The sequence below is a fragment of the Coloeus monedula genome (genome assembly GCF_965178545.1).
Source record: "Coloeus monedula genome assembly, chromosome: 14".
In the NCBI taxonomy this organism is placed as follows: domain Eukaryota; kingdom Metazoa; phylum Chordata; class Aves; order Passeriformes; family Corvidae; genus Coloeus; species Coloeus monedula.
In genome coordinates this window covers 21,039,024-21,058,780 of record NC_138794.1, presented here as the reverse complement: position 1 = coordinate 21,058,780, position 19,757 = coordinate 21,039,024, and the positions used below count along the sequence as shown (strand labels likewise).

General features: G+C 44.9%; 2 protein-coding genes across 2 annotated transcripts in view; both read left to right on the top strand.

Annotated features, from left to right (window-relative positions):
• Positions 1 to 1,916: 1,916 nt before the first annotated feature.
• On the top strand, positions 1,917 to 2,857 carry LOC309578231 (olfactory receptor 10A3-like; the record flags this gene model as incomplete). The annotated part of the gene is given in 3 exon segments (XM_082290653.1): positions 1,917 to 2,063; positions 2,065 to 2,090; positions 2,092 to 2,857. Coding segments are annotated over 3 exon segments (939 nt in total).
• Positions 2,858 to 8,066: 5,209 nt separating this feature from the next.
• Positions 8,067 to 19,757, top strand: part of LOC309578230 (olfactory receptor 10A4-like) — a gene marked incomplete at both ends in the record, with an annotated part of 28,696 nt that continues 17,005 nt past the window's right edge. The window contains 1 exon segment of the mRNA XM_082290652.1: positions 8,067 to 8,141. Coding sequence (XP_082146778.1) covers positions 8,067 to 8,141 — 75 coding nt within the window.

Sequence of the window (19,757 nt, the reverse complement as noted above, 5' to 3'; positions counted from 1 at the left end):
CAGAGAAGAGATGCTTCCTCTTAGAGAGGAAAACAAAGGGATTTGTTGTTTTTTTTTTCTTTCATTCTCTTTATTCATAATTTCTCTTTCTCTCTGCCTTTGGAATTATTTCTCCTCTTGAAGACAGAGAGAAAACTCCACAACTTTTTGTAACATATGGTAATATTTAATTTTCTGTTCCTCCTTCTTAGTTGGATCCTAAGGCAAAACCAAAACATACTTGTGTTTCCATGGTTAATTTTTCTAATTGGCACCTGGAGCTGTATTAGATTCTACAAGAGAAATCTATCCCACCTTTAAGCACCAGCAATGTGGATTTTTACATCTGAATTACTCACTCATCCAAAAGAAACCAAAACATCTCTGGCCTTAGTATGTTATTTTCAATGTTTATGATGGAGAAACTTTATACTGACAGTACATTTGCTTATTTCTATTGCCTGTGGAAAACTTTGGCAACTGTAGCTGCTTATTTTGCTGATAAATGTGTGGAACAAATCAATTACAGTGTCTGTATTTTCTCATCTCCTCATTTCTCTTTCAACATTGTTAAGGAAAAGAAAAAGGCATTTTCAGAAATCCTGAAAACCCAGATTCCAAAAATCTCAAGCTATTTTATCGTTATTACCGATGCAGTATAGCTGTTGCGTAGGTAGCAAGAGTTTTCCTTCATCTGGGTAGAAGCCAAATCCCACTGGACATATAGATATTTTTATGAGAGTCCAATTTATTTTCATTATTTGTTTGGAATTTTTGTCTTATCTCATACATGTGAACCTTGTAGAGAAAATGTTAGTCCTTCATTCTCTTAGAGTAAAACTAAACTCCAGGTCTTGTGGGCCACATTATCTTAATCCCGATGGTGTAAATACAGAAAAAAAAATTATGATTCTGTTATTGTTTTTATGTGTCTTTCAAAATCAGCCAAGTTTTTTTTTTTGGCTAAAACAGTCCAGGAAGTTTCCCAGACAAATAATTCTCTTAGCAGATTTGATGAGATGGCAAATTCCCAGAAAAAAGAAGCAAGGGGTAGATGCTGCTGACTACTTTTATGTGAGCAGCCATGTCTATGCTGAGCATCTTTTTATTCCCCAGAGCTTATTTTATATAAAAACTCAGAATGTGGATTTTATATGATTTGACAAAACAAACAAACACTTCTAGCAGCCTAAACTTGTTTAGGTTTGGATTGTACTTTTGCAGGGTTGAAATGAAATAATGTATGTAGGTCACTTCTGCTAGAGTCAACCCAGCAGGTAGAAAGCCATAGAATCTCCATATCATCTGTCTTAGAGCACCAATAATTAAATTAATTTCAGTTAAGTCTAGCTATCCAAAAATCTGGTATTTGCATATTGCATACTCACTTCATTAATAAGTATACCACCATTCCTTGCATCCTTGAACATCCACGTTAGAAGGAAAAAAATTCTGCATCTGTCTTGTGGTATCTTTCTCATCATTAAATATGAAGTGATTCTAAGATCCCTGGCTTCCATTTAGATGTCCATAGACATTTAGATGCTGAAGTTAACTGAGAGAAATCCAGCCCATCCGAAGTCTAATTCTGCTGTCTCATCAAAAATGCTTCTGTCACTCTAAGGTGAGCTGCCCTTTGGAGGTATCAATTTCTTTCTGTATAAAATGAACACAGAATGGTTATTTGAAATTTGTATGTCTGTCTTCTGTTCACCTAATTTCAGGAAGACAAATCCCAGCCTATTACTGTTAAAGATGATTTTGAACAGGTTCTCCAGCATAGATTTTTTTTCACGGGGGTCACTGTCGTATCCAGTCCAAGTTTCATGACATGTTTTAAACCCCATTTTGCTGCAACTGTAAATATTTCTTAGTCCACAAGTCTGTCTCCAGCTGCTAATCCTTTTGTAGTGTGGTGTGCTTTTTTCTCTTTTAGGATGAGACCTGTTGAGGAAATGAAGCTGGGAAACCAAACCGTCACTATTCACTTCTTACTTTTGGGGTTTGCCTTCCATGGCAAGATGCAGGTACTGTTTTTCACACTGATTTCCATTGCGTTTGTGGCCATCTTGGTAGGGAACTCTCTTAACTGTTTTGATCACAACCACTGACTGTCCTACACATGCCCATGTACTGCTTCCTGAAGAACCTTGCCTTGACAGAGATCTGCTACAGGCTGAGCATTATCCCCAATATGCTCATGATTCTGCTGATGGAGGGAAAAATTATTTCCTTCACAGCTTGTGCATTGCAGCTCAACTGCGTTATCCTTTTTGTCACCTGTGAGTGTTTCTTCTGGAGTGCAATGGCTTGTGACCGGCAAGTGGCAATATGTCATCCTTTGCAATATGCCACCACGATGAATAGGGATCTCTGTGTCAGGATGACCCTTGGGTCTTGGCTGTCTGGTGCCCCTTTGGCTCTGAGCTTCCCCACATGGTTCTTCTCTCTGCCCTTCTGTGGGAGAAACATGGTCAATCATTTCTTTTGTGATATTTTCCCTGTGTTAACATTGCTGTGTGCAGACACAGCCTTGTTTGAACTACTGATTTTTATTGCTGTTGTCATAATAATGATGATTCCTTTTTCTCTGATAGCCATCTCTTACCTTCGCATTATCCATGCTGTTCTTCAGATACCACCGGCTGTGGGCCAGAGAAAACCCTTTTCCACATGTGCAGCTCACCTGCTGGTGGTGGCTCTTTTCTACAGCACAGCTGGCATCATCCACCTGCAACCCAAGGTCAGCTTCTCATCCAACATGAAGAAAACGGTTCCCCTGTCCTACACAGTTATCACCCCGATGCTCAACCCCATCATCTACAGCTTGAGAAATCAGGAGTTCAAGCAAAACCTGAAGAGATGCACTGACGAGTGATTCCTTAGGAAGCAGGTGGCTGTTTTTTCACTGTCCAGGTGATGGATTCCTTGTAGCTGCACAGAACATGAGAGTTCCCCTCCTAAAAGTTAAATGAAATTTAAGAATAAAGTGAAATTCCTTTCAAAGAGACCTGTGCTGTTTTAGCAATCTTTTGCTCTTAAATCCATACAATATTTTTTTACTCAGCATGTTAGAATACAGTATAGCTGTACCTCTGACCTTGCAAACAAATGAGTAGACCTGAGTCAGTATAGGGACACTACAAAAGTGGATTATAAAACTCTTATCCTCCCCCACCAATCATTATACTTTTATCTCCCTAAGTGTATAAAATTTCTGTCATGGGAATAAGAAAATTTTTTTCCTCTCTGACAAAGCAAAAGGGATAACCTGAAACTCTCACCACCACGATCTCCACGCCCAAAAAGCCCTCAAAAAACTCATTACTGAGTTGAGAAAAAAGTTAAAACTTTATGATTGGAGGGAAGGAGACATGTCTCCTGGAGTGTCCTTCCTACTGATGTGAGAGACTAGATCTAAGTCTAGACTTAATCTCATTTTTTTTTCCTCTCAGAGCAAAGACTTCTTTCACAAACTAGTAACTTGCTCAGTTCAAACTGGAAAAGGTAAAGTGAAACATTGCCAGATACCTGCAGTAGCTTTGTTCAATTTTTACCCCTCTCACATAGACTAAAAGCAAGCTATGGGAGGGGACTGTTCATAACTCACTGAACCTGATATTTCTGACTGATCCTTCTCCTGGCTTGCCAGATGGAGAGTTCATGAAAGCAAAATGTGACCTGTCTTTATTTTCTCTCTGCTTATTTCAATGCCTGTACCAGTCTTGCTTGTATCTGAGAAGAATTTTCTCCTCGAGTTTGTGTGACTAAAACCTAATTTACTGTCTCTTAGACTAGAAGTAATAAAGACACTGTACTACAAACACAAAAAGACACTATGTATTTTCTGTGTATTGGGTGTACAGGGTGAGGTTTTGGTAGGTGGGACCAGCAGCTCATGGAAATCTCAAATTAGAGCAGGTTCATCCTGAAGGATTGCAGACCCAGAGGGGACCCACACTAGAGCAGGAGGGGGAAAATGTGGAGAGGAAGGAGCTGCAGATGCAAACTGTTATGAACAGACTGTAACCCCCCATTCCTCTTACTCCCTGCACAGCCTGGAGCTGGGAGGAGGTAGAACATTTGGGACTGAAGGAGGAAAGTTGAGCCTGGGAAGAATCAGGAGGGTTGGGGGAAGATGTTTTAGTTGTGTCTTTATTTCTCAGCATCCAATTTACTTTGATTGGCAAGGAGGTAAGTTAATTTTTCCCCAAATCATTGTGGTTTACCTGTGATGGTCAGTGATCTCCCTGTCTTTCTGTTGACCCATGAGTGTTTTCATCTTATTTTATTCCCCTGTCCTGTCTTCTTGAGGAGGGAACATCAGAGAATGGCTGGGCAGGAGTCCATCTGCTGTACAAGGTCAACCCACCAAAGTAGTAAAAGTTACAAGGTGACACTTTACCGTGACATAAATCAAGTCTCTCCTGATGGGAGAGAATTTGCTGAAAGTCCTTGCAAGGAGTTTCAAAGACAAACTGAGACTTTTCTTTTAGTTTCAATGCTTCCAGATAGTTGTTTATTAAGTCTTATCAGAGGAACAGAGCCACTAGCATGACCCAGGTACAGCATAGAGGGAAGTAAAGTAGGAGTGAGACTAATTATCAAGATTTACACAGCCTTTTAAAGATATTTTAACCAATAGTAACTAAAAACGTACATTATTTTCACTTTCTTACCAATTATTCAGAAACACGACTAGGAACTGCGGAATTTTCCATCCAATCATTCCAAACCACTTTTACTGCAGAATATGAAGTAATAGAAGAAGAAGAAGGTCTAGAGAACAACAACAATCCTCCATTTTGGTATATTTTACTCTTCTCTATGTACTACAAAGAGAAGCCTAAAACCTCTAAATTCTTCACCCTGGGACAATCTTACATAGTAGTCTATCACCTAATTCACACCACTGTATTTTCTAGTTGTTGTCTGACTGTTGGTAATTTTTTCCAAGGTTTGAAGCTAAAACAGTGTTGTTCAAGGGGTTCAGAACCCTTAAAAACAGGCAGAGAAATATTCTCGGCACTCTGGGTTCCTACAACAACGGTTGGTAAGAGAGAATTTTGGAAATAAGAAGCAGACAAAATGGTAAATGAAAAGAAAGGTATGGGGTGAGAGGATTTAGTGTGGGGTAGGTGTATGGAAAGGTTTGAGCAGGCTACAGACATGAAAGGTGTGACTGGGATGGTCTGAGGATACCTCAATGTATCAGCTAATGTTGGACCTGAGCATGAATCCAGAGGCTATGGAATAAGAGCTGGCGATGGTACTGTGCCTGGCTGGCATGGTGTCAGCTCTCTTCAGAGCCATCCTGATGGTGTGTCCTTGGCATCTGTAGCTCAAACACTGTTCATAAAACATGAATGTTTTTTCTATTGCTGAACAGAGCTGGTACAGAGGCATGGTTTTTTCTCCAGTTCCAAGCCCCACAAAGACCAGTAGGCTGAGTGGGGGGACACAGTCAGGACAGCTGACCCAAACTGCCCAAGGGGATATTCCATATCATATTGTATTTTGCTCAGCAATAAAAGCTCCTGGAATGGAGGAGCAAGAGGCCGTGTTCACGGTTAAGGTGTTTGTCTTCACAGGCCACAGTTAGACATGCTGAGCCACTGCTTCCTAGGAAGAGACTGCACATCACCTCTGGATGGGAAGCAGTGAATCAACTCCATTTTTTGCTAGTGTGTACAGCTCTTGCTCTTCTTATTAAACTGCCATTACCTTGACCCATGAGTCTTTTCATTCCACTTTGATTTTCTCCCCAGGGAAGAGGGGCGTAGGAAGAGGTAAGATGTTTATACTGTTTCAGGCAGCTTAAGATTAAACTGAGTTACTTTGCATTTTGCAATTAACCCACTTCCTCATACAAGCAGTTTTCCACTTTTCCTTCTGTGTTAAGTAAATACCTTATTCTTGTATAAACATGTCACCGGCTGACATATATGAAAGATCCTCAAGATCTTGTTTGTGGTGTTATGCTGGTGGAACCTGAAGTTTCCACTTCCCACGCTCCCTGACACTGGTTTTCTTTGGACAGTGTGAATTTGTCCCCCAGACATTGGCAGTAGCTGTGAACTACTACTACAGTTGAACAAAGCTAGCAAAGGCCGTATAGAAATAGCCTGTATGGTGCATAAATTAAGCATCTTATTAAGGACATGTGGAAGGGCAGTGCCTGCTCCTTCAGGGTACCTGGTCAAGGACCTTTTTCAATGTGGCTAAGGAAGATAGGAAAGGGAGGAAGCAATGAACAAGAAAGTACAGGAACACAAATCTGACTGTCAAATGATAGGGGAGACAGTGTGGAGAACCAAACCTGGGCTAGCAATAATGTAGTGAAGGGAAAACAGGGATGAACAAAGGGAGGATAGACAGAAAAAAAAGTATAAAATGTCAGGCTGAGCCCTATGCCTCATCCCCACAGTCATTCTCATCATCTTACATCTTACTAAATCTTTGCAGACCTTTTCTAGCTCCCAGATCCCACCTTAGAGCAGGCCTCGACCATGTCTGTGAGTTCAGGTTCTCCTGGTAAGGCATCTATGATTTTTCTGCACTCCTCGTTTGCGTTATCTCTCACTAACTGCCTTAACAACATGTGCCTTAACCTGTCATCATCAACCTGCTTCTCGAGAGAAACAGCGACCTTCTCCACAAAAGAGAAATATGACTCGGACCGCCCTGAATTATTTCAGTATATCGCTTTCTAGGAGCAGACAACTCTATGGTTTTCAACAGGGCCATCATGCCAACCAGCTGAGCTTGCTGCAGGATGCTAGGGGGAAAGGTATCCTGGGGACTGGGATCAGAGAAGGGACCAGTCCCCATAAGAGCATCCATCCCCACTGGATGTCTAAGGTCCTCAGCAGGGAGCTGCATATTCCCTAATGCGGCTTTATCAGGCAGCTTTCTCCAGGTAGTCTCAAAAATTGCACATTGTACAGGTTGAAATAGGATTTGACCTAAGTGCCTGCTATCAAATGGAGCAAGCAAATCCGTGTTTATCGCCCTTATCATTTGCATAACCTCAGCAGAACCAAGCCCATGTTGTACAAGCTTGGATTGCAGATCCTGTGCAACTTTCCAGGCAATTATCTCGTGCTTATCATGCTGGCCTGAATTTGGGAGAGCCTTATACACTGGGAAAGCTTGGATCTCCCCTTTCAGGGAGTCACTACCATCCTGAACTACTGGCACAGCCTGTGGATGCAGTGTAGCAGCTTCCCAATTACTCTCAGAATCCTCAAATCTGCTTGGCATCCCCAGTGTTTCCAATAAATCCCAATCGCCCTCCTCCAGAGCCCGCATCTTAAGTGACTCCCAGGAACGGTTGTAGTGGGTTGGATGCACTGTCACAGTGCAGTCCGGGAAGGTCCAGGGGCAAGACTAGAGCAGCCTTTTCTTTCTCCGCCTGGCTACAGTGGCTTTACACCCCGGGGCCAAAGCCTCCTCTGCCTCACTGCCCGTCGATGAATTGTCGGGTATGAGCAGCTTTGAGGAGCCATGCATGAACAGAGGCAGGCGAGGAAGAATCAACCAACCAGAGGAACTGACAGCAGAGGCTGCAGTCGGCTGTGCAGGGGTTTGAACCGCAGCCACTTCCAGGGATGCAATGTCAGGCGGTTTCAACCGATCCGGCGCTGGGGCTGCTGTGTCCGTCTGCAATGCTGCGGCCACGCCCGGAGCCGCCGCTGTCTCCTGTGCCATGGCACCGCCCGGAGCCGCTGCTGGCCGGGGCATGGCCACCGTGACCGCGGCTTCTTTTCCCGGTCTCGGCTCCGCTGGCGGCTGGGGTGCAGGCTCGGTGCCGGTTGCTGACACCGCGGCTGCCACCACCGCTGGTTCCGGGTTGGGAGCGGAAGGCACAGGCCTGGCGAGCCCCGCATGGAGGGGGCATCTCTGGCAGCTGCAACAGCTGCTTTTGCAAGCTGAGCAGCTCCACCAGCTGCCGTGATAAGTTCAGCAGCTCTGTCAACAAAGGCAGATGCCATACTAAAAGGTTGACTGCTAGGTTCTGTGCTTGCGCGGAGCAGTCTGTCGCTATGGAGGGAGACAAGCCGCATCCGGGCATTCTCGGCGTCACCATGGGGGTCCAAGACACAAGCCCACTGAAACACGGCGCCGAAAAAGCAGTGACCACCGCTGAGCCGAACGGCAAGGTGGGCTGCACGCCCCCCCCGCTGCCCACACACCCCCTCCAGTTGCTCTGCCGGCATGGGGTCCTTGGGGGGCGTGGGGTCCTGCGGCAGTGCAGGACGACCCGGTGCACGCTCTGGGGCATTCTCTGCCCGTGGAGCCAGGGGGATTTTTCAGATCTGCCACCACACGCTCCTAGAGCCAGGTCAGTGGGGTCTCCTTCAGATATCTCTCCGTCACACGCCACCGAGACAAGCGAGCCAGCTTTGCTGCCACAGTTAAAGTCTATCACCAGATTAAATAAACCCCATCACATGTGTAGTAATTCTAGCACTGGCAGATCCCCAGACGGGAACTTGCACCAGAGTGCAGAGCAGAGTTCTTGCCACAGCCCAAAATCCAGGGTGGTGTGTCTGTTCGGGGAGATGCCATGTAGGGCAGCCCAGTCTAATAACTCACAGAGTGAGTTCTCAGAAATGGAGGTGTCCATTAAACTGAAAACACCTCTCCAGACCGTTAATACAGCATCGGTTTTTAAGCCACTGTTCGCCATTTTTTCAGTCTCATTGGACATCCCGGTCCATGGAGGGGGAACAGCAGCATACCTCTAAATAAATACAGTTTGGCTCGCAGTGTGCAGGACACGTCAGAGTTCACCAAATATCACGGTATCCCGCAGTGGTAGGGAGGATAAGAGAGATCCAGCAGGCAGAAATTGTGCAGCAAGATTGATTTATTTAACTGTTTTACAAACTCCTTTATAGACTTTTTTCTTCGTAGTCTAATTGGTCAAAGGATCAGCCACCCCCTGGGGTGATTGGCTAAAATCCTAAAACATCCATTGTCAAAATATTTTTCTACTGTACTATAAACAAAGCTTTGCAAGGTCACAGGTGTTCATAATTTATAGAACTCTACTAATATCTTCCATGAGAGAGAAAAATATCTCACGGGACTGAAAGGAAGCAAGAGAAATTCTTGCTAGCAGGATTTTGTATCCACAGCTCAGCTACTGGTAGGACCTGTGTGCGTGTGGGTGAAAACTGGTATCAGCTGCTGGAGAAAGATAGAGGGTATGGACCCTACAGCCCGTGGTGTCAGCTGCTGGAGTGAGTGGGGTCACAGTGTCACCTACTACAACAGTTGGTGGGAATGGGATGAGACCCAAAGACCAGCTGGGGGAGGGGACTTGCAAGACTGAAGCCAGTGAGGGTCACACCATGACCACACCAGAGGCTGAATGTCTGTAGCTTCTCTAGTGCTGGTGTGCATGGAGTGTGAGTGTGTATTCACCAGCAAACTTCAGGCTGGCCACAGAGGGGTCTTGGGTTCAGATTCAGGTATGCTGACAGGACGCCTGGTGGATGGTCAAGTCCAATATGCCCAAGGGGAGTTGGGAATGTGCAGTGTCTGTGGGACGAGTGCAAGTGTGTGTGTGCTGGCTAGTGAGCACTGAGCACAGCAGGGGATCCATGGAGCTGGTGAGGGAGTTTGGGACCTGGGCAGGGATGCCAGGTGGGCAGAAGGACCATGTTGGTTCTTGAGGGATCTGCAAATGCGCGCAAGTTTGTGAACTCAGAGGGTGTTGTGTCTGCTTTCCTTGCTGAACTTCTGCCTCTACCAGCGGAGGAAGAGGAAGGGGACTTGTCTGACTGTTCATATGTTTCCTGTGAGGCACTGTTGGAGGCCTCACAATGTCACAGATGCCACAGATGTCAGTGGCCATCTATGACTGACTGTGTCAGCGTTCTCTGAGTGTGTAAATGCATGTATCTGTGTGTGTATGTGTCTGCCTTTGTATGTGTATCTGTGTATCTGTGTATCTGTGTACCTGTGTATCTGTGTGTGTATCTATGTGCATGTATCTGCGTGTATCTCTGTGTGTATCTGTGTGTCTGTGTTTGTGTATGTGTGTGTATGTGTATGTATCTGTGTGTATCTGTGTGTGTATCTGCGTAGTGGGTTTAGTTTGGAAACCGGGCAGAAACACTAATTAAGTGTAGTGGTTTGGTTCAAAATATCTATTACTTACTTATTTTCCTTCTGTGAGATAGGAATTAGAAGAAAGCAAAGCGGGCACAAAACTTAAACAGTTGCAGTTCAATGAAAGAGTTTTAATTGCTAATAGAATTAAAAGTAAAGAGAAATAACAAGAAATTAAAGCAACCCCCCTCCCCCTTTCCAGCACTTTCCTCCTTTTACCCAACTCACACAAAGGGTAACAGAACATGGGATTTTAGTCAGTGTTGCAGTTCTTGATAAGTTTCTTTCATATGCTTAAGGGGAAAAAGGGTTTTCTTCAGCTGCACATGGTTCCCAAACTTCCACCAACAGCAGACCCACCAGAAAGAAACAATCTGCTGTGGTGTAAAACATCTCTTCCATAAAAATCTCACAGTTCCTTCACACTGCCAAACATGGGCCATCACATGGGGTTATTAATCTTTTTAAGGATGAGTTATTTTGGCCTGAACACAAAGGTTTTCTTTGCCACAAGTCTCTAAAAAGCCTTTCAGTGCTTCTATATAGCCTAGCATAGGCACTCTTCACAATTTTCACAGGCCACACATGAATTTTTCATCCCCCCATGTACTTCAAATGGATTAAAGAGACAAACAGTTTGTGATATTACAGTTTCTTACCACGGCATGCAAGAAGATTTTTTTAAGCTGCGCGTGAGAAACGCAGCACCGCCCTCTTTTCTCACTTCACCATTTTCAGCTTTGTCTCACATGACTCACTTTCTCTTTCTCTCTGACTCTGAAACCGCCACGTTGAAGAGTGTCCTTGTTCAGGCTTTATGGTGGAGAAAGCCTCACTCCCTTTGTGCTGCTGGCTGCATGGTGTCTTCTTCAGTTCAGCATGAAGTGTGCTGGCTGCAGACAATAGGCTACGCCGGCTCCTGTTGGCTCTGCCGGCTCTGTGTGTGGAGGGGAGACAGACCTGCCGGTCCCAGGAAGCCATGCCAGATGGGGTTAGCTGTGTGGCAGTCCATGGCTGGTTTTAGCTGCCTGCGGCTCTGGGATAGTTCCCCCCACAGCGGCCCAGGGTCTGTGCCGTGGTGTTGGGAAGAGGGGAGGGGGGTAGGGGCCCTGGCCCAGCCCGGCGGAGCCCAGAGGCTCCAAGGCCCCCTCCACCTTCCAGCAGGCGAGAGGGCAATTCCTGCCTTTCCGTGCTGTTTAAATATGTAAATTGTGAGAAGCGTCATTAGTCTAAAAGCCTGTCCATCAACTCAGGTTCAACCCACTACAATCTGTGTATGGGTGTGTGTTTCTGTGTGCATCTCTGTGTGTGTATCTGTGTGTATCTGTGTGTGTATCTCTGTATGTATCTATGTGTATCTCTGTATCTCTGGGATATGTGCTCAGCTTTGCTGAGGGTTGAACCTTCAGACAGGACAGTGGCTCCTCTGTTCCCCCCCCCCCCCCCCCCCCCGTGAAGTTTCCTGGGCCAGAGCAGCAGAGGAGCAGGCTGCGCTCCCACATCACTTCACAACCTTAAAGGGAAAATCACAGAAGTTATAATGATGCTGTGCTGTTTTCAGCCCCAGAGCAACCAGATATAGTTTTGTTCTTGCTGTCATTTTCTCAGCTGCTGCCATTCTACCAGTGGTTCAAGTGGCTTATGCTTCCTGCAAGAGCAGCTTTTCCGCATTTACACCACCTGATTTTTAGAGTAATACCTGGCTTGACGATTCCCTGATTTTGTATATACCCTTTAGCCTTTTAGGCAAACAAACTTTGCCTGTCAGCTGTTCTTTGATTCATGCCTGCTTTGAGGTAATTATAGGTGTTACTATGGGCAATAGTGAGAGTTATTTTCTACTTTTTGGTTTTTTTGTGTGGGTGGCTGTTTTGCTTCAGAAAGGATACCAGGAGCCCCTGGAGTGACTCCTGACTCCTGCAGCTCAAAAAAAAAGGAAGTGCACTAAAGGTGAAAATGGGGACAGGAACACTAGAAAGAATATTGACCATGCAGAGAAGGAGTTAGGAAAGCCAATGCTCAGCTGGAGTTGGCTGGTAAGGAATGGGAAGGGCAAGGAGAGTTTCTAGAAGAACACTGACAGAAAAAGGAAGTCTAAGAAAAATGCAAGTCTGAGGGATACTGGGCCTCACAACCCAGGGCACCAAAAAGGCTGGGGAATGATGGGGTATGCAGTTACTTTTTTGCCTTGCGTTCTGCTGATAAGGTCTGCCTTCAGGGCCCCCTGTCCCTTAAGCCTACTGGGAAAGCATATGGGAGCAAAGCAGCACAGTAAGAAGACTACCTTGGTTTGAAAGACAGGTGTCTGCCAAGGAAGGTGGGAACCTGCCTTGGAATGGAGAGTATGACCCCCTTCCCTCTGAATTATATAACTTTGAAATTAAGGGAAAAGGAATAGCAGTTCTTTACTAGTATGTGTGTGGGTAACAAGACAAACAAGCACCAACACCGGCAGCACCAAGGAGCAGCAGCAGAGCCCAGGGCCGGCCTCTCCCGGCCGCAGCCCTTTCCCCTCGGTGCAGCTCCGCTCGCGGCCGCCAGGGGCGCTGGTGGCTCCCGGCCGGGCAGGGCGGCTGCGGGGATTCCCCGCGCCTGCAGGGGGCGCTGTGGCGCCAGCTCGGCCGCCTCTCTCCACACAGTGGAAGGGATGGAGAAGGAGCTTCCTTTACAAACTCACAGGGCAACTGATCCCAATGCCCCTCCAAATAGCAAAATGAGCTGTAGCAAATGAGCATGTAGCCTTCCAGGCTCCCTTGGAGGGGGAAGGGGCTCAGGGATCCAAGGTTTTCCCGTGAGACACCTGAGCAGATGGTGAAGGGTCCTTTGTTTGGTGAGGTAGGGTGTTAATAAGGCCCCAGTGCAACGGCCGCTCTTACGAGCAGAGCTCCGCTCACGGTTGAAGGCAGCAGAAGACTGGTGGTCTTCGCAGTGGTGGCGAATTCTTCCCACAGCAACCGCAGCCTGTTTCCCCTATGAATGCCGAGAGAGCAAGAGGGCTAGGAGCTGTGCCCAGCCCCCTTTTCCCCTGCCCAAATCTCAGGGTATCTCTGCCCCTCATGGTATCTCCAACCCCCCAGCTAAGAGAGTATCCAGCCGTACCTCTCCTGGGGCAACTTCTTTTGTCTCTCTTAAGTATTGGCCGTTATGGTTTCTTAGCGACAGATGGGACAAAATTCCAAGAGAGAATTAAACAAAAGGAAAAATCCTAAACCCCAACAAAGACACAGATAAACCACTTAGATCAGCTGTGCATATGAAAGTTCAGGAGACTGGACCAGATCTGCTTAATCAGGGAGGTTGGACTAGATGACCCACGGTGGTCCCTTCCAACCTGACCCATTCTGTCATTCTGGGATCCTATGACTTCACTATCTTTGGTCCTTGAAAGGTTATGGTGATTACAGGAGGAGGAAAAAGACAAACATTGACCCCCTCTTCCAAAATGGCAAGAAGGGGAAGTTGAGGAACTATAGTCTCACCTCAGCACCTGGAAACACAAAGGAAGAAATCCTTCTGGAAGCCATTTTGAAGGACTAGAAGAGTTTGGAATAGCTGGCATGAATACAAGAAGGGCAAGTAAAGTCTATTCAATCTGGCTGACTTCTATGGTGAGGTAACTGGATAGACATGGGAAGAGAGTTGATGTCACACACCTTAATTTGAGGAAGACTTTCAGTGCAATCTGCTACAGACTCCTTAGATCTAAATTTGGAACATATGCTGTAGGCAAGCAGATAATAATAACCATGGTCAAGATGGCCAGGTTCAAAGTGCTGTGTGGTACAAAGTCCTACTAGCAGGTACTTACTAGTGGTATTTCTCAGGGCTCAGAACTGTGGCTACTGCAGTTTATTTTCCTTATCAACACAACAGATCAGGCAAGGGGATGACTGGGTAGAAAGAAGCTTTGCAGAAAAAGCAGGTTTGGGGTTGTATCATCCTTGTCCCTTCCCAGGGGAAGGAGATCATATTGCTGTCTGCGACTGCTTAGTGTGGGGATGGATACTCTTACAGAAAATAAGGGAAAATATTTCTTACAGTGGTAAGGTATGAGGTGACAAGTGCAAGTCAGAACATGGGAAATTTGGATTAGATACTACAGGATACTTTTCCACCTTTAGGATATTCAGACTTGGAACAGGCTACCCAGAGAGTTTGCCAAAATATCCTTGAAATTGTTGAAAACTTTAATGGACAAGACCTTATTCAGGTGGCCTGCTGTGTGCAGAGGGAGAACCAGACACTGCAGAGATTTCTTCCAGCCTGCATTATTCTGTGTTTCTAAAAATTACACTTAACATACTGGGTTTTCAAACTTGTACCAGACTGGAGCTGAGCTGCCAGGAGTTTTATAGAAGGGATGGTAAAGCCAACTTCCTAGAAAGAGAATTCATACACTGACATCTGAACCGCTAGAATTGAACATGTTGCTACTTGTCTTGGTCTGAAAGACAGATGTCTGCCAAAGAAGGCAGGAACCTCCCTTGGAATGGAGAGTATGACCTCCTTCCCTCTGAATTATTATAACTTTGAAATTAAGGGGCTTTCAGGCAAAGCTATGGGAAAAGGAATAGCAGTTCTTTACTAGTATGTGTGTGGGTAACAAGACAAACAAGCACCAACACCGGCAGCACCAAGGAGCAGCAGCAGAGCCCAGGGCCGGCCTCTCCCGGCCGCAGCCCTTTCCCCTCGGTGCAGCTCCGCTCGCGGCCGCCAGGGGCGCTGGTGGCTCCTGGCCGGGCAGGGCGGCTGCGGGGATTCCCCGCGCCTGCAGGGGGCGCTGTGGCGCCAGCTCGGCCGCCTCCCCGGGTGGTTAATGGCGGCTCAGTCGGTGGGAGAGAGATGGAGAAGAGGCCTCCTGTACAAACTCACAAGGGGCAGCCAGTCCTAGTGCCACTCCAGGTCATGAAATGGACTGTAGCGGGAGCCTCGGAACAGCAGGCTGGAACAGCAGAGGTGAGCAGACCCCAGAGTGGCAAACAAAGCATAGCAAAAATTCCAAAGCCGTGGCAGAGCCAGGGGGTGTCCGGGCGGACATGGGGTAATCAGGTTAAGGTGTAGCAAAAAAGCCCAAAGCAGCAGCAGAAAACAGCAGGGCTGGGCAGTGGCAAGCGGGCTTCCACAAGCAGCTGCTACACAGAGCCGGGAGACGCTCACTGCTGAGGGGATGAGGAGGTTGGGTTCCCCTTCCCAGTGAGGTCAGGTGTTGGAAAAGGTCCCAGTTCAACAGCTGCTCTTGCAAGCAGAAGCTCACCCATGACAAGGAGAAGCATTGCAGGCCAAAACTCTGCAGTGACAGAGAATCCTCTGGGCTGCAATAGTCTGGCACCAAAACCACACCTGTCCCCACTCCAACCCCAAGAGAGAGAGAGGGAGCAAGGGCCGAGCCCAGCCCCTCGCTCCCCAGCCAAATTCTCACAGTATCTCTACACTTCTCAAGAGAAAGCCCCCCAGCTAAGAGAGAGTAGCAAACTGCATCCTTCCCCTTCCTCCTCCTCCTCCTGCCCGCCACATCTTTTGTCTCTTTAGTATCGTCATTATCATGTCTCAGGCAACAAATGGCAGAAAATTCCCTGAGAGAAAGAAAAAAAGGAAAAATCCTTACCTTAAACACTACTATAAACAGTTGTGGAAACTTTTTCACTGGATTGAAAATTAATCTTAGGATGCTAATTTGGGATGGTTTTGACATCAAAGAGACCAGAAACCCCTCATTATCTGTAAAATACCAATAAAAATAAAACATCAGAAATCTTAGCAAATCAGAATGGATGGAACACACAGTAGGTGTCACAAATTCTAGTATTTGAAAAAGATTTAGGGAACACTGACTAAACACTGCTCCAGTTCAGCTGAGGTTGCATGACTCATGACTATTTATGACTGAATTTTCAGCCATAAACTCTGTGCAGCAAGATGGAGATATTTGTGTTGGATTATCTGTGGGGGGAGGATAGGGGTGGATTGGTTTAGTGGTTCGTTTGGGGGGATTTTTTTGTTATTAATTATTCTCTGCAGAATGCTGTTCTGCAGGTGGCTCATCTATGCAGAATGTTTATGCAATGCTTTGTGCATTGCTCTGGAGATCCCCATGGAATCATAAATCTCAGGAGATGGACCAAAACAAAAGGATATTTTCTTCCCACACGATGTTGCTGATATTTTGCCCATTCTGGGCATGATAACTCTCCTTTCACCCTCTACCTAGGTCATGAGAGATTTCTGGTACAGTTGCAAAGCTTCCTTCTTGCATCCTACCTGGATAACTACCAGCCCCTTGGAATTGTGGCCCTTGACATCACACCTGCAGTATTAATCTCTCAGCTAGAAAAGCACCATGTCGTTGTGGAAGGAAAAAGGAGAACAGAAATTTTCGGTCTTTTAATTCCACAAAAGGAGTCATTTTGCCCTCAGCTTTGCTTTCCATCTCACTCTCAGAGGGCCCTACTACAATGACAAAAGTACTCATAGGTACTGGTGTGAGGTTTGTGGAGAATTATCTTTTTTTTAAGATCTATTTTATGTACTTGGAAAAATAGGCAAGATTCAACATGCAAAGTCTTTTCTTTGCAGTTGTATTTAAGTAAGAATCTTAAAAATATAATTGTATCTGTACCTCTTCAAAGGCAAGTGATTGGCTAAAATTCTGGTAAATCTGTGATATTATTGAATCTAATGTTTCCAATAGAGCTTGTTCAAAGAGCAGACTAAAAGCATTTTCAGGGAAATATGATCAGGCTTTTTGAGTGGACACATATGTGCATGAAGTACCTTTAGGCCACATGCTGATTGTTCTATTAAGGAAAAAGTTTAGAAGTTTGCCTACTGTTTGCCTACTGTTTTCGTGCTGAAATGATAAATAAAGAAGTATGAGAAAAAGAGTGACTAGGCTTGAGATATACAATACTGACTTTCAAAAATCACTTATTTTCAGTAAAAGCATATAGTACAAAGGAACAAAGAAAGACATTAAATGTACCTATACGTGTTTTAATCTATTTACAGGAATTATTTTGGAAGTAATTATTTTTTCATTAGTTGTATTCATCAGTTTTAATCATCATTACATTGAATGTACTGAGAAAACTATTTGTCTTGTAGAATTTACTGTCTTTACTGTAAGCTGGAAATCCCTGTCCCTACCTGCCCTAGTAAAATGATCTCGGGACTTTGTTCTTTGTTGGAGTGAAAGCTCCTCTGGACTCAAGCCCAGAGGGAAGCCAAAGCACAGGGGTTGAATTAAAACCTTTGGACAAGCTGAGATCCATGAAGCCACACCAAAGTGAAACAGAAATATAGATTTTTAACTTTTAGTAGAAATATATGCTAAGTGCCTTAAACATTGAAAAGCTGTAGCAGAGACCTTAAACACAGTTCTTGCTGCAGCAGTGTTACCTTTTCACAGAATTCTTTACTTTAGACAAAATATAGATAGAATTATACTGTTCACATTTTTCAGAAAGAGTGTTCACATAAACAATAAGAACTGATAGTAACTGTATATGCAAATCTGTGTAATACCTATGTAACACTTGTGTAAGACTTACAATTGTTAGAATTAGACCAGGATAGGTTAAGAAAAGGAAAACTAGAATCATGTGTTAATCTTATTGGTCAACTAACAAATATAATCCACACTTGTCTAAGAAAAAGTATAGAGTCTAGAGTATAGAGCATATAGAGTATAGAGCATATAGAATATATAGAGCATATAGAGCACATAGAAGAAGAAGAAGCTGGTTTTGCCTGCTGTTGCTGTTGCTGCTTGGCTTTATCATGTAACCCCCTTCGAATTCTGCCTTCAAGAAAGCTGTGAGACTATGAAATAAAAAACTTAGCAGAACATCAGCCTCCTCTGCTCTCTTACCCTGGTCCAAGAAGGAAGGGTACCCTGTCAAAAGCTCAACAGTTCTTTATTGAATTTGGTTGGGATTTACACATAGGAACAAATAAACTTACCTGAAACAGAAAAGAAGCGAAAGCACTGGCGTTTTAGGAGACCACTGAAGAACTGGACCTGGTTAATGGCTGGTTGATGATCTTAGAGGTCTTTCTCAACCCTAATCATTCTATATTCTTAGGGGGGCATATGATCAACAGTGAGTGGGATGAGACAATTTGTCTGGACCTTGCATCATCTACTCTGGCTCCTGTAAATTCAGTCTTGCTTCATCACAGTACTGTAGGAGATGAGATGCTAGATTTTGTCCTGTTCATCTGCTGCTGCTCATCAATATAAAAGAGATGTCTGGAAGAGATGTTAACCAAATGTGTATGTTTAAACTGGTTTAATGAAATGTAGGCACAATAATAGGAAACATCAGGGGTAATGTTATAGGTTAGAAGCTCGATTGATGACATCAAAGGATGTAGCAGGAACTTACAGCTAAGTAGATTTGAAATATGAATGTGGCTGAAGATGAAGAAGCAGCAATGAACACCTTACATATTCAGCTATTATGCACAGATGGACATTTTTGAGTTAGTATTTTCCTTTCTGTAATATTTTACTCTGTTCTAGACAGGACGTGTAAGACTATATTCAAGTCTTCTTTATCCCTGTTAATTTCTTGAGTTCCTATGTAAGATTTTATTTTATTGAACCCAGCTTTGTCCCTGCAGGCTGCACTGGGTTCGCCAGCAGCTCAGAGTCCTGTCGCCGTGGCTGCTGTGGACCTGTGCAGAGAGTCCACGCCAAACTCTGGTATCCGCCGGAAGAACTTGTCCCCTTGGCGGTTCCGGCAGCAGCCCCCACCTATGCCCCCCCACTCCAGGAGGAATCAGCCTCGGAGAGGATTCCCACCTCCTACCCCCCCTCCCTCGCCTGCACCGTTCCCCTGGCAATGACTGCTTCTGCTGTTCCTCTTAAAGAGGAAGGAAAACACCAAAGTACGGGGAGATCAGTTACAGAACAGCCATCTCCCGACACCTCCCCAAGACAGGAAAGAAGTATCTTAAGAGAAAAAGGACACAAGAACTGGGATGGGGAGGTCCATTTGTTCCCTTTAAGAGAAGTTCCAATGGGGGCTGGCGGAACAGGATTTGTAAATGTCCCTCTCACTTCTTCAGAGGTCAGAAATGTTAAAAAGGAGATTAAAGGATTATTAGAAGATCCCATGGGAACAGCTGAACAGTTAGATCAATTCTTAGGCCCAAACATTTTTACTTGGGAAGAGATGCAAGCAATAATGAAAATATTATTTTCTCAAGAGGAATGAGAAATTTAATTAGAGTTTCAAGTATGAGAATTTGGGAAAGAGAGAACCAACAGGGACTGCCAGGAGACCAGAAGATGCCATTGACACCTCCTGCCTGGAATCACAATGAAGAGGTTGGGAGAAGGAATATGAATGATTACCATAATTTAATAATCAAAGGAATAAAAGAGGCAGCACCTCGAGGGCAGAATTTAAAAAAGGCTTCTGAAGGGCAACAGGGAAAGGAAGAGTCTCCAACTGAATGGTTTGAGAGAGACTTAGGAGAAATATGAAAAAATTTTCTGGGATAGATCCTGAAACAGCAGCTGGGCAGACTTTATTAAGAGTCAATTTTGTCACTCATGCTTGGCCTGATACTAGGAAGAAACTAGAAAATTTGGAAGACTGGCACGAAGGACCATTAAACGACTTATTAAAAGAGGCTCAGAAAGTTTATGT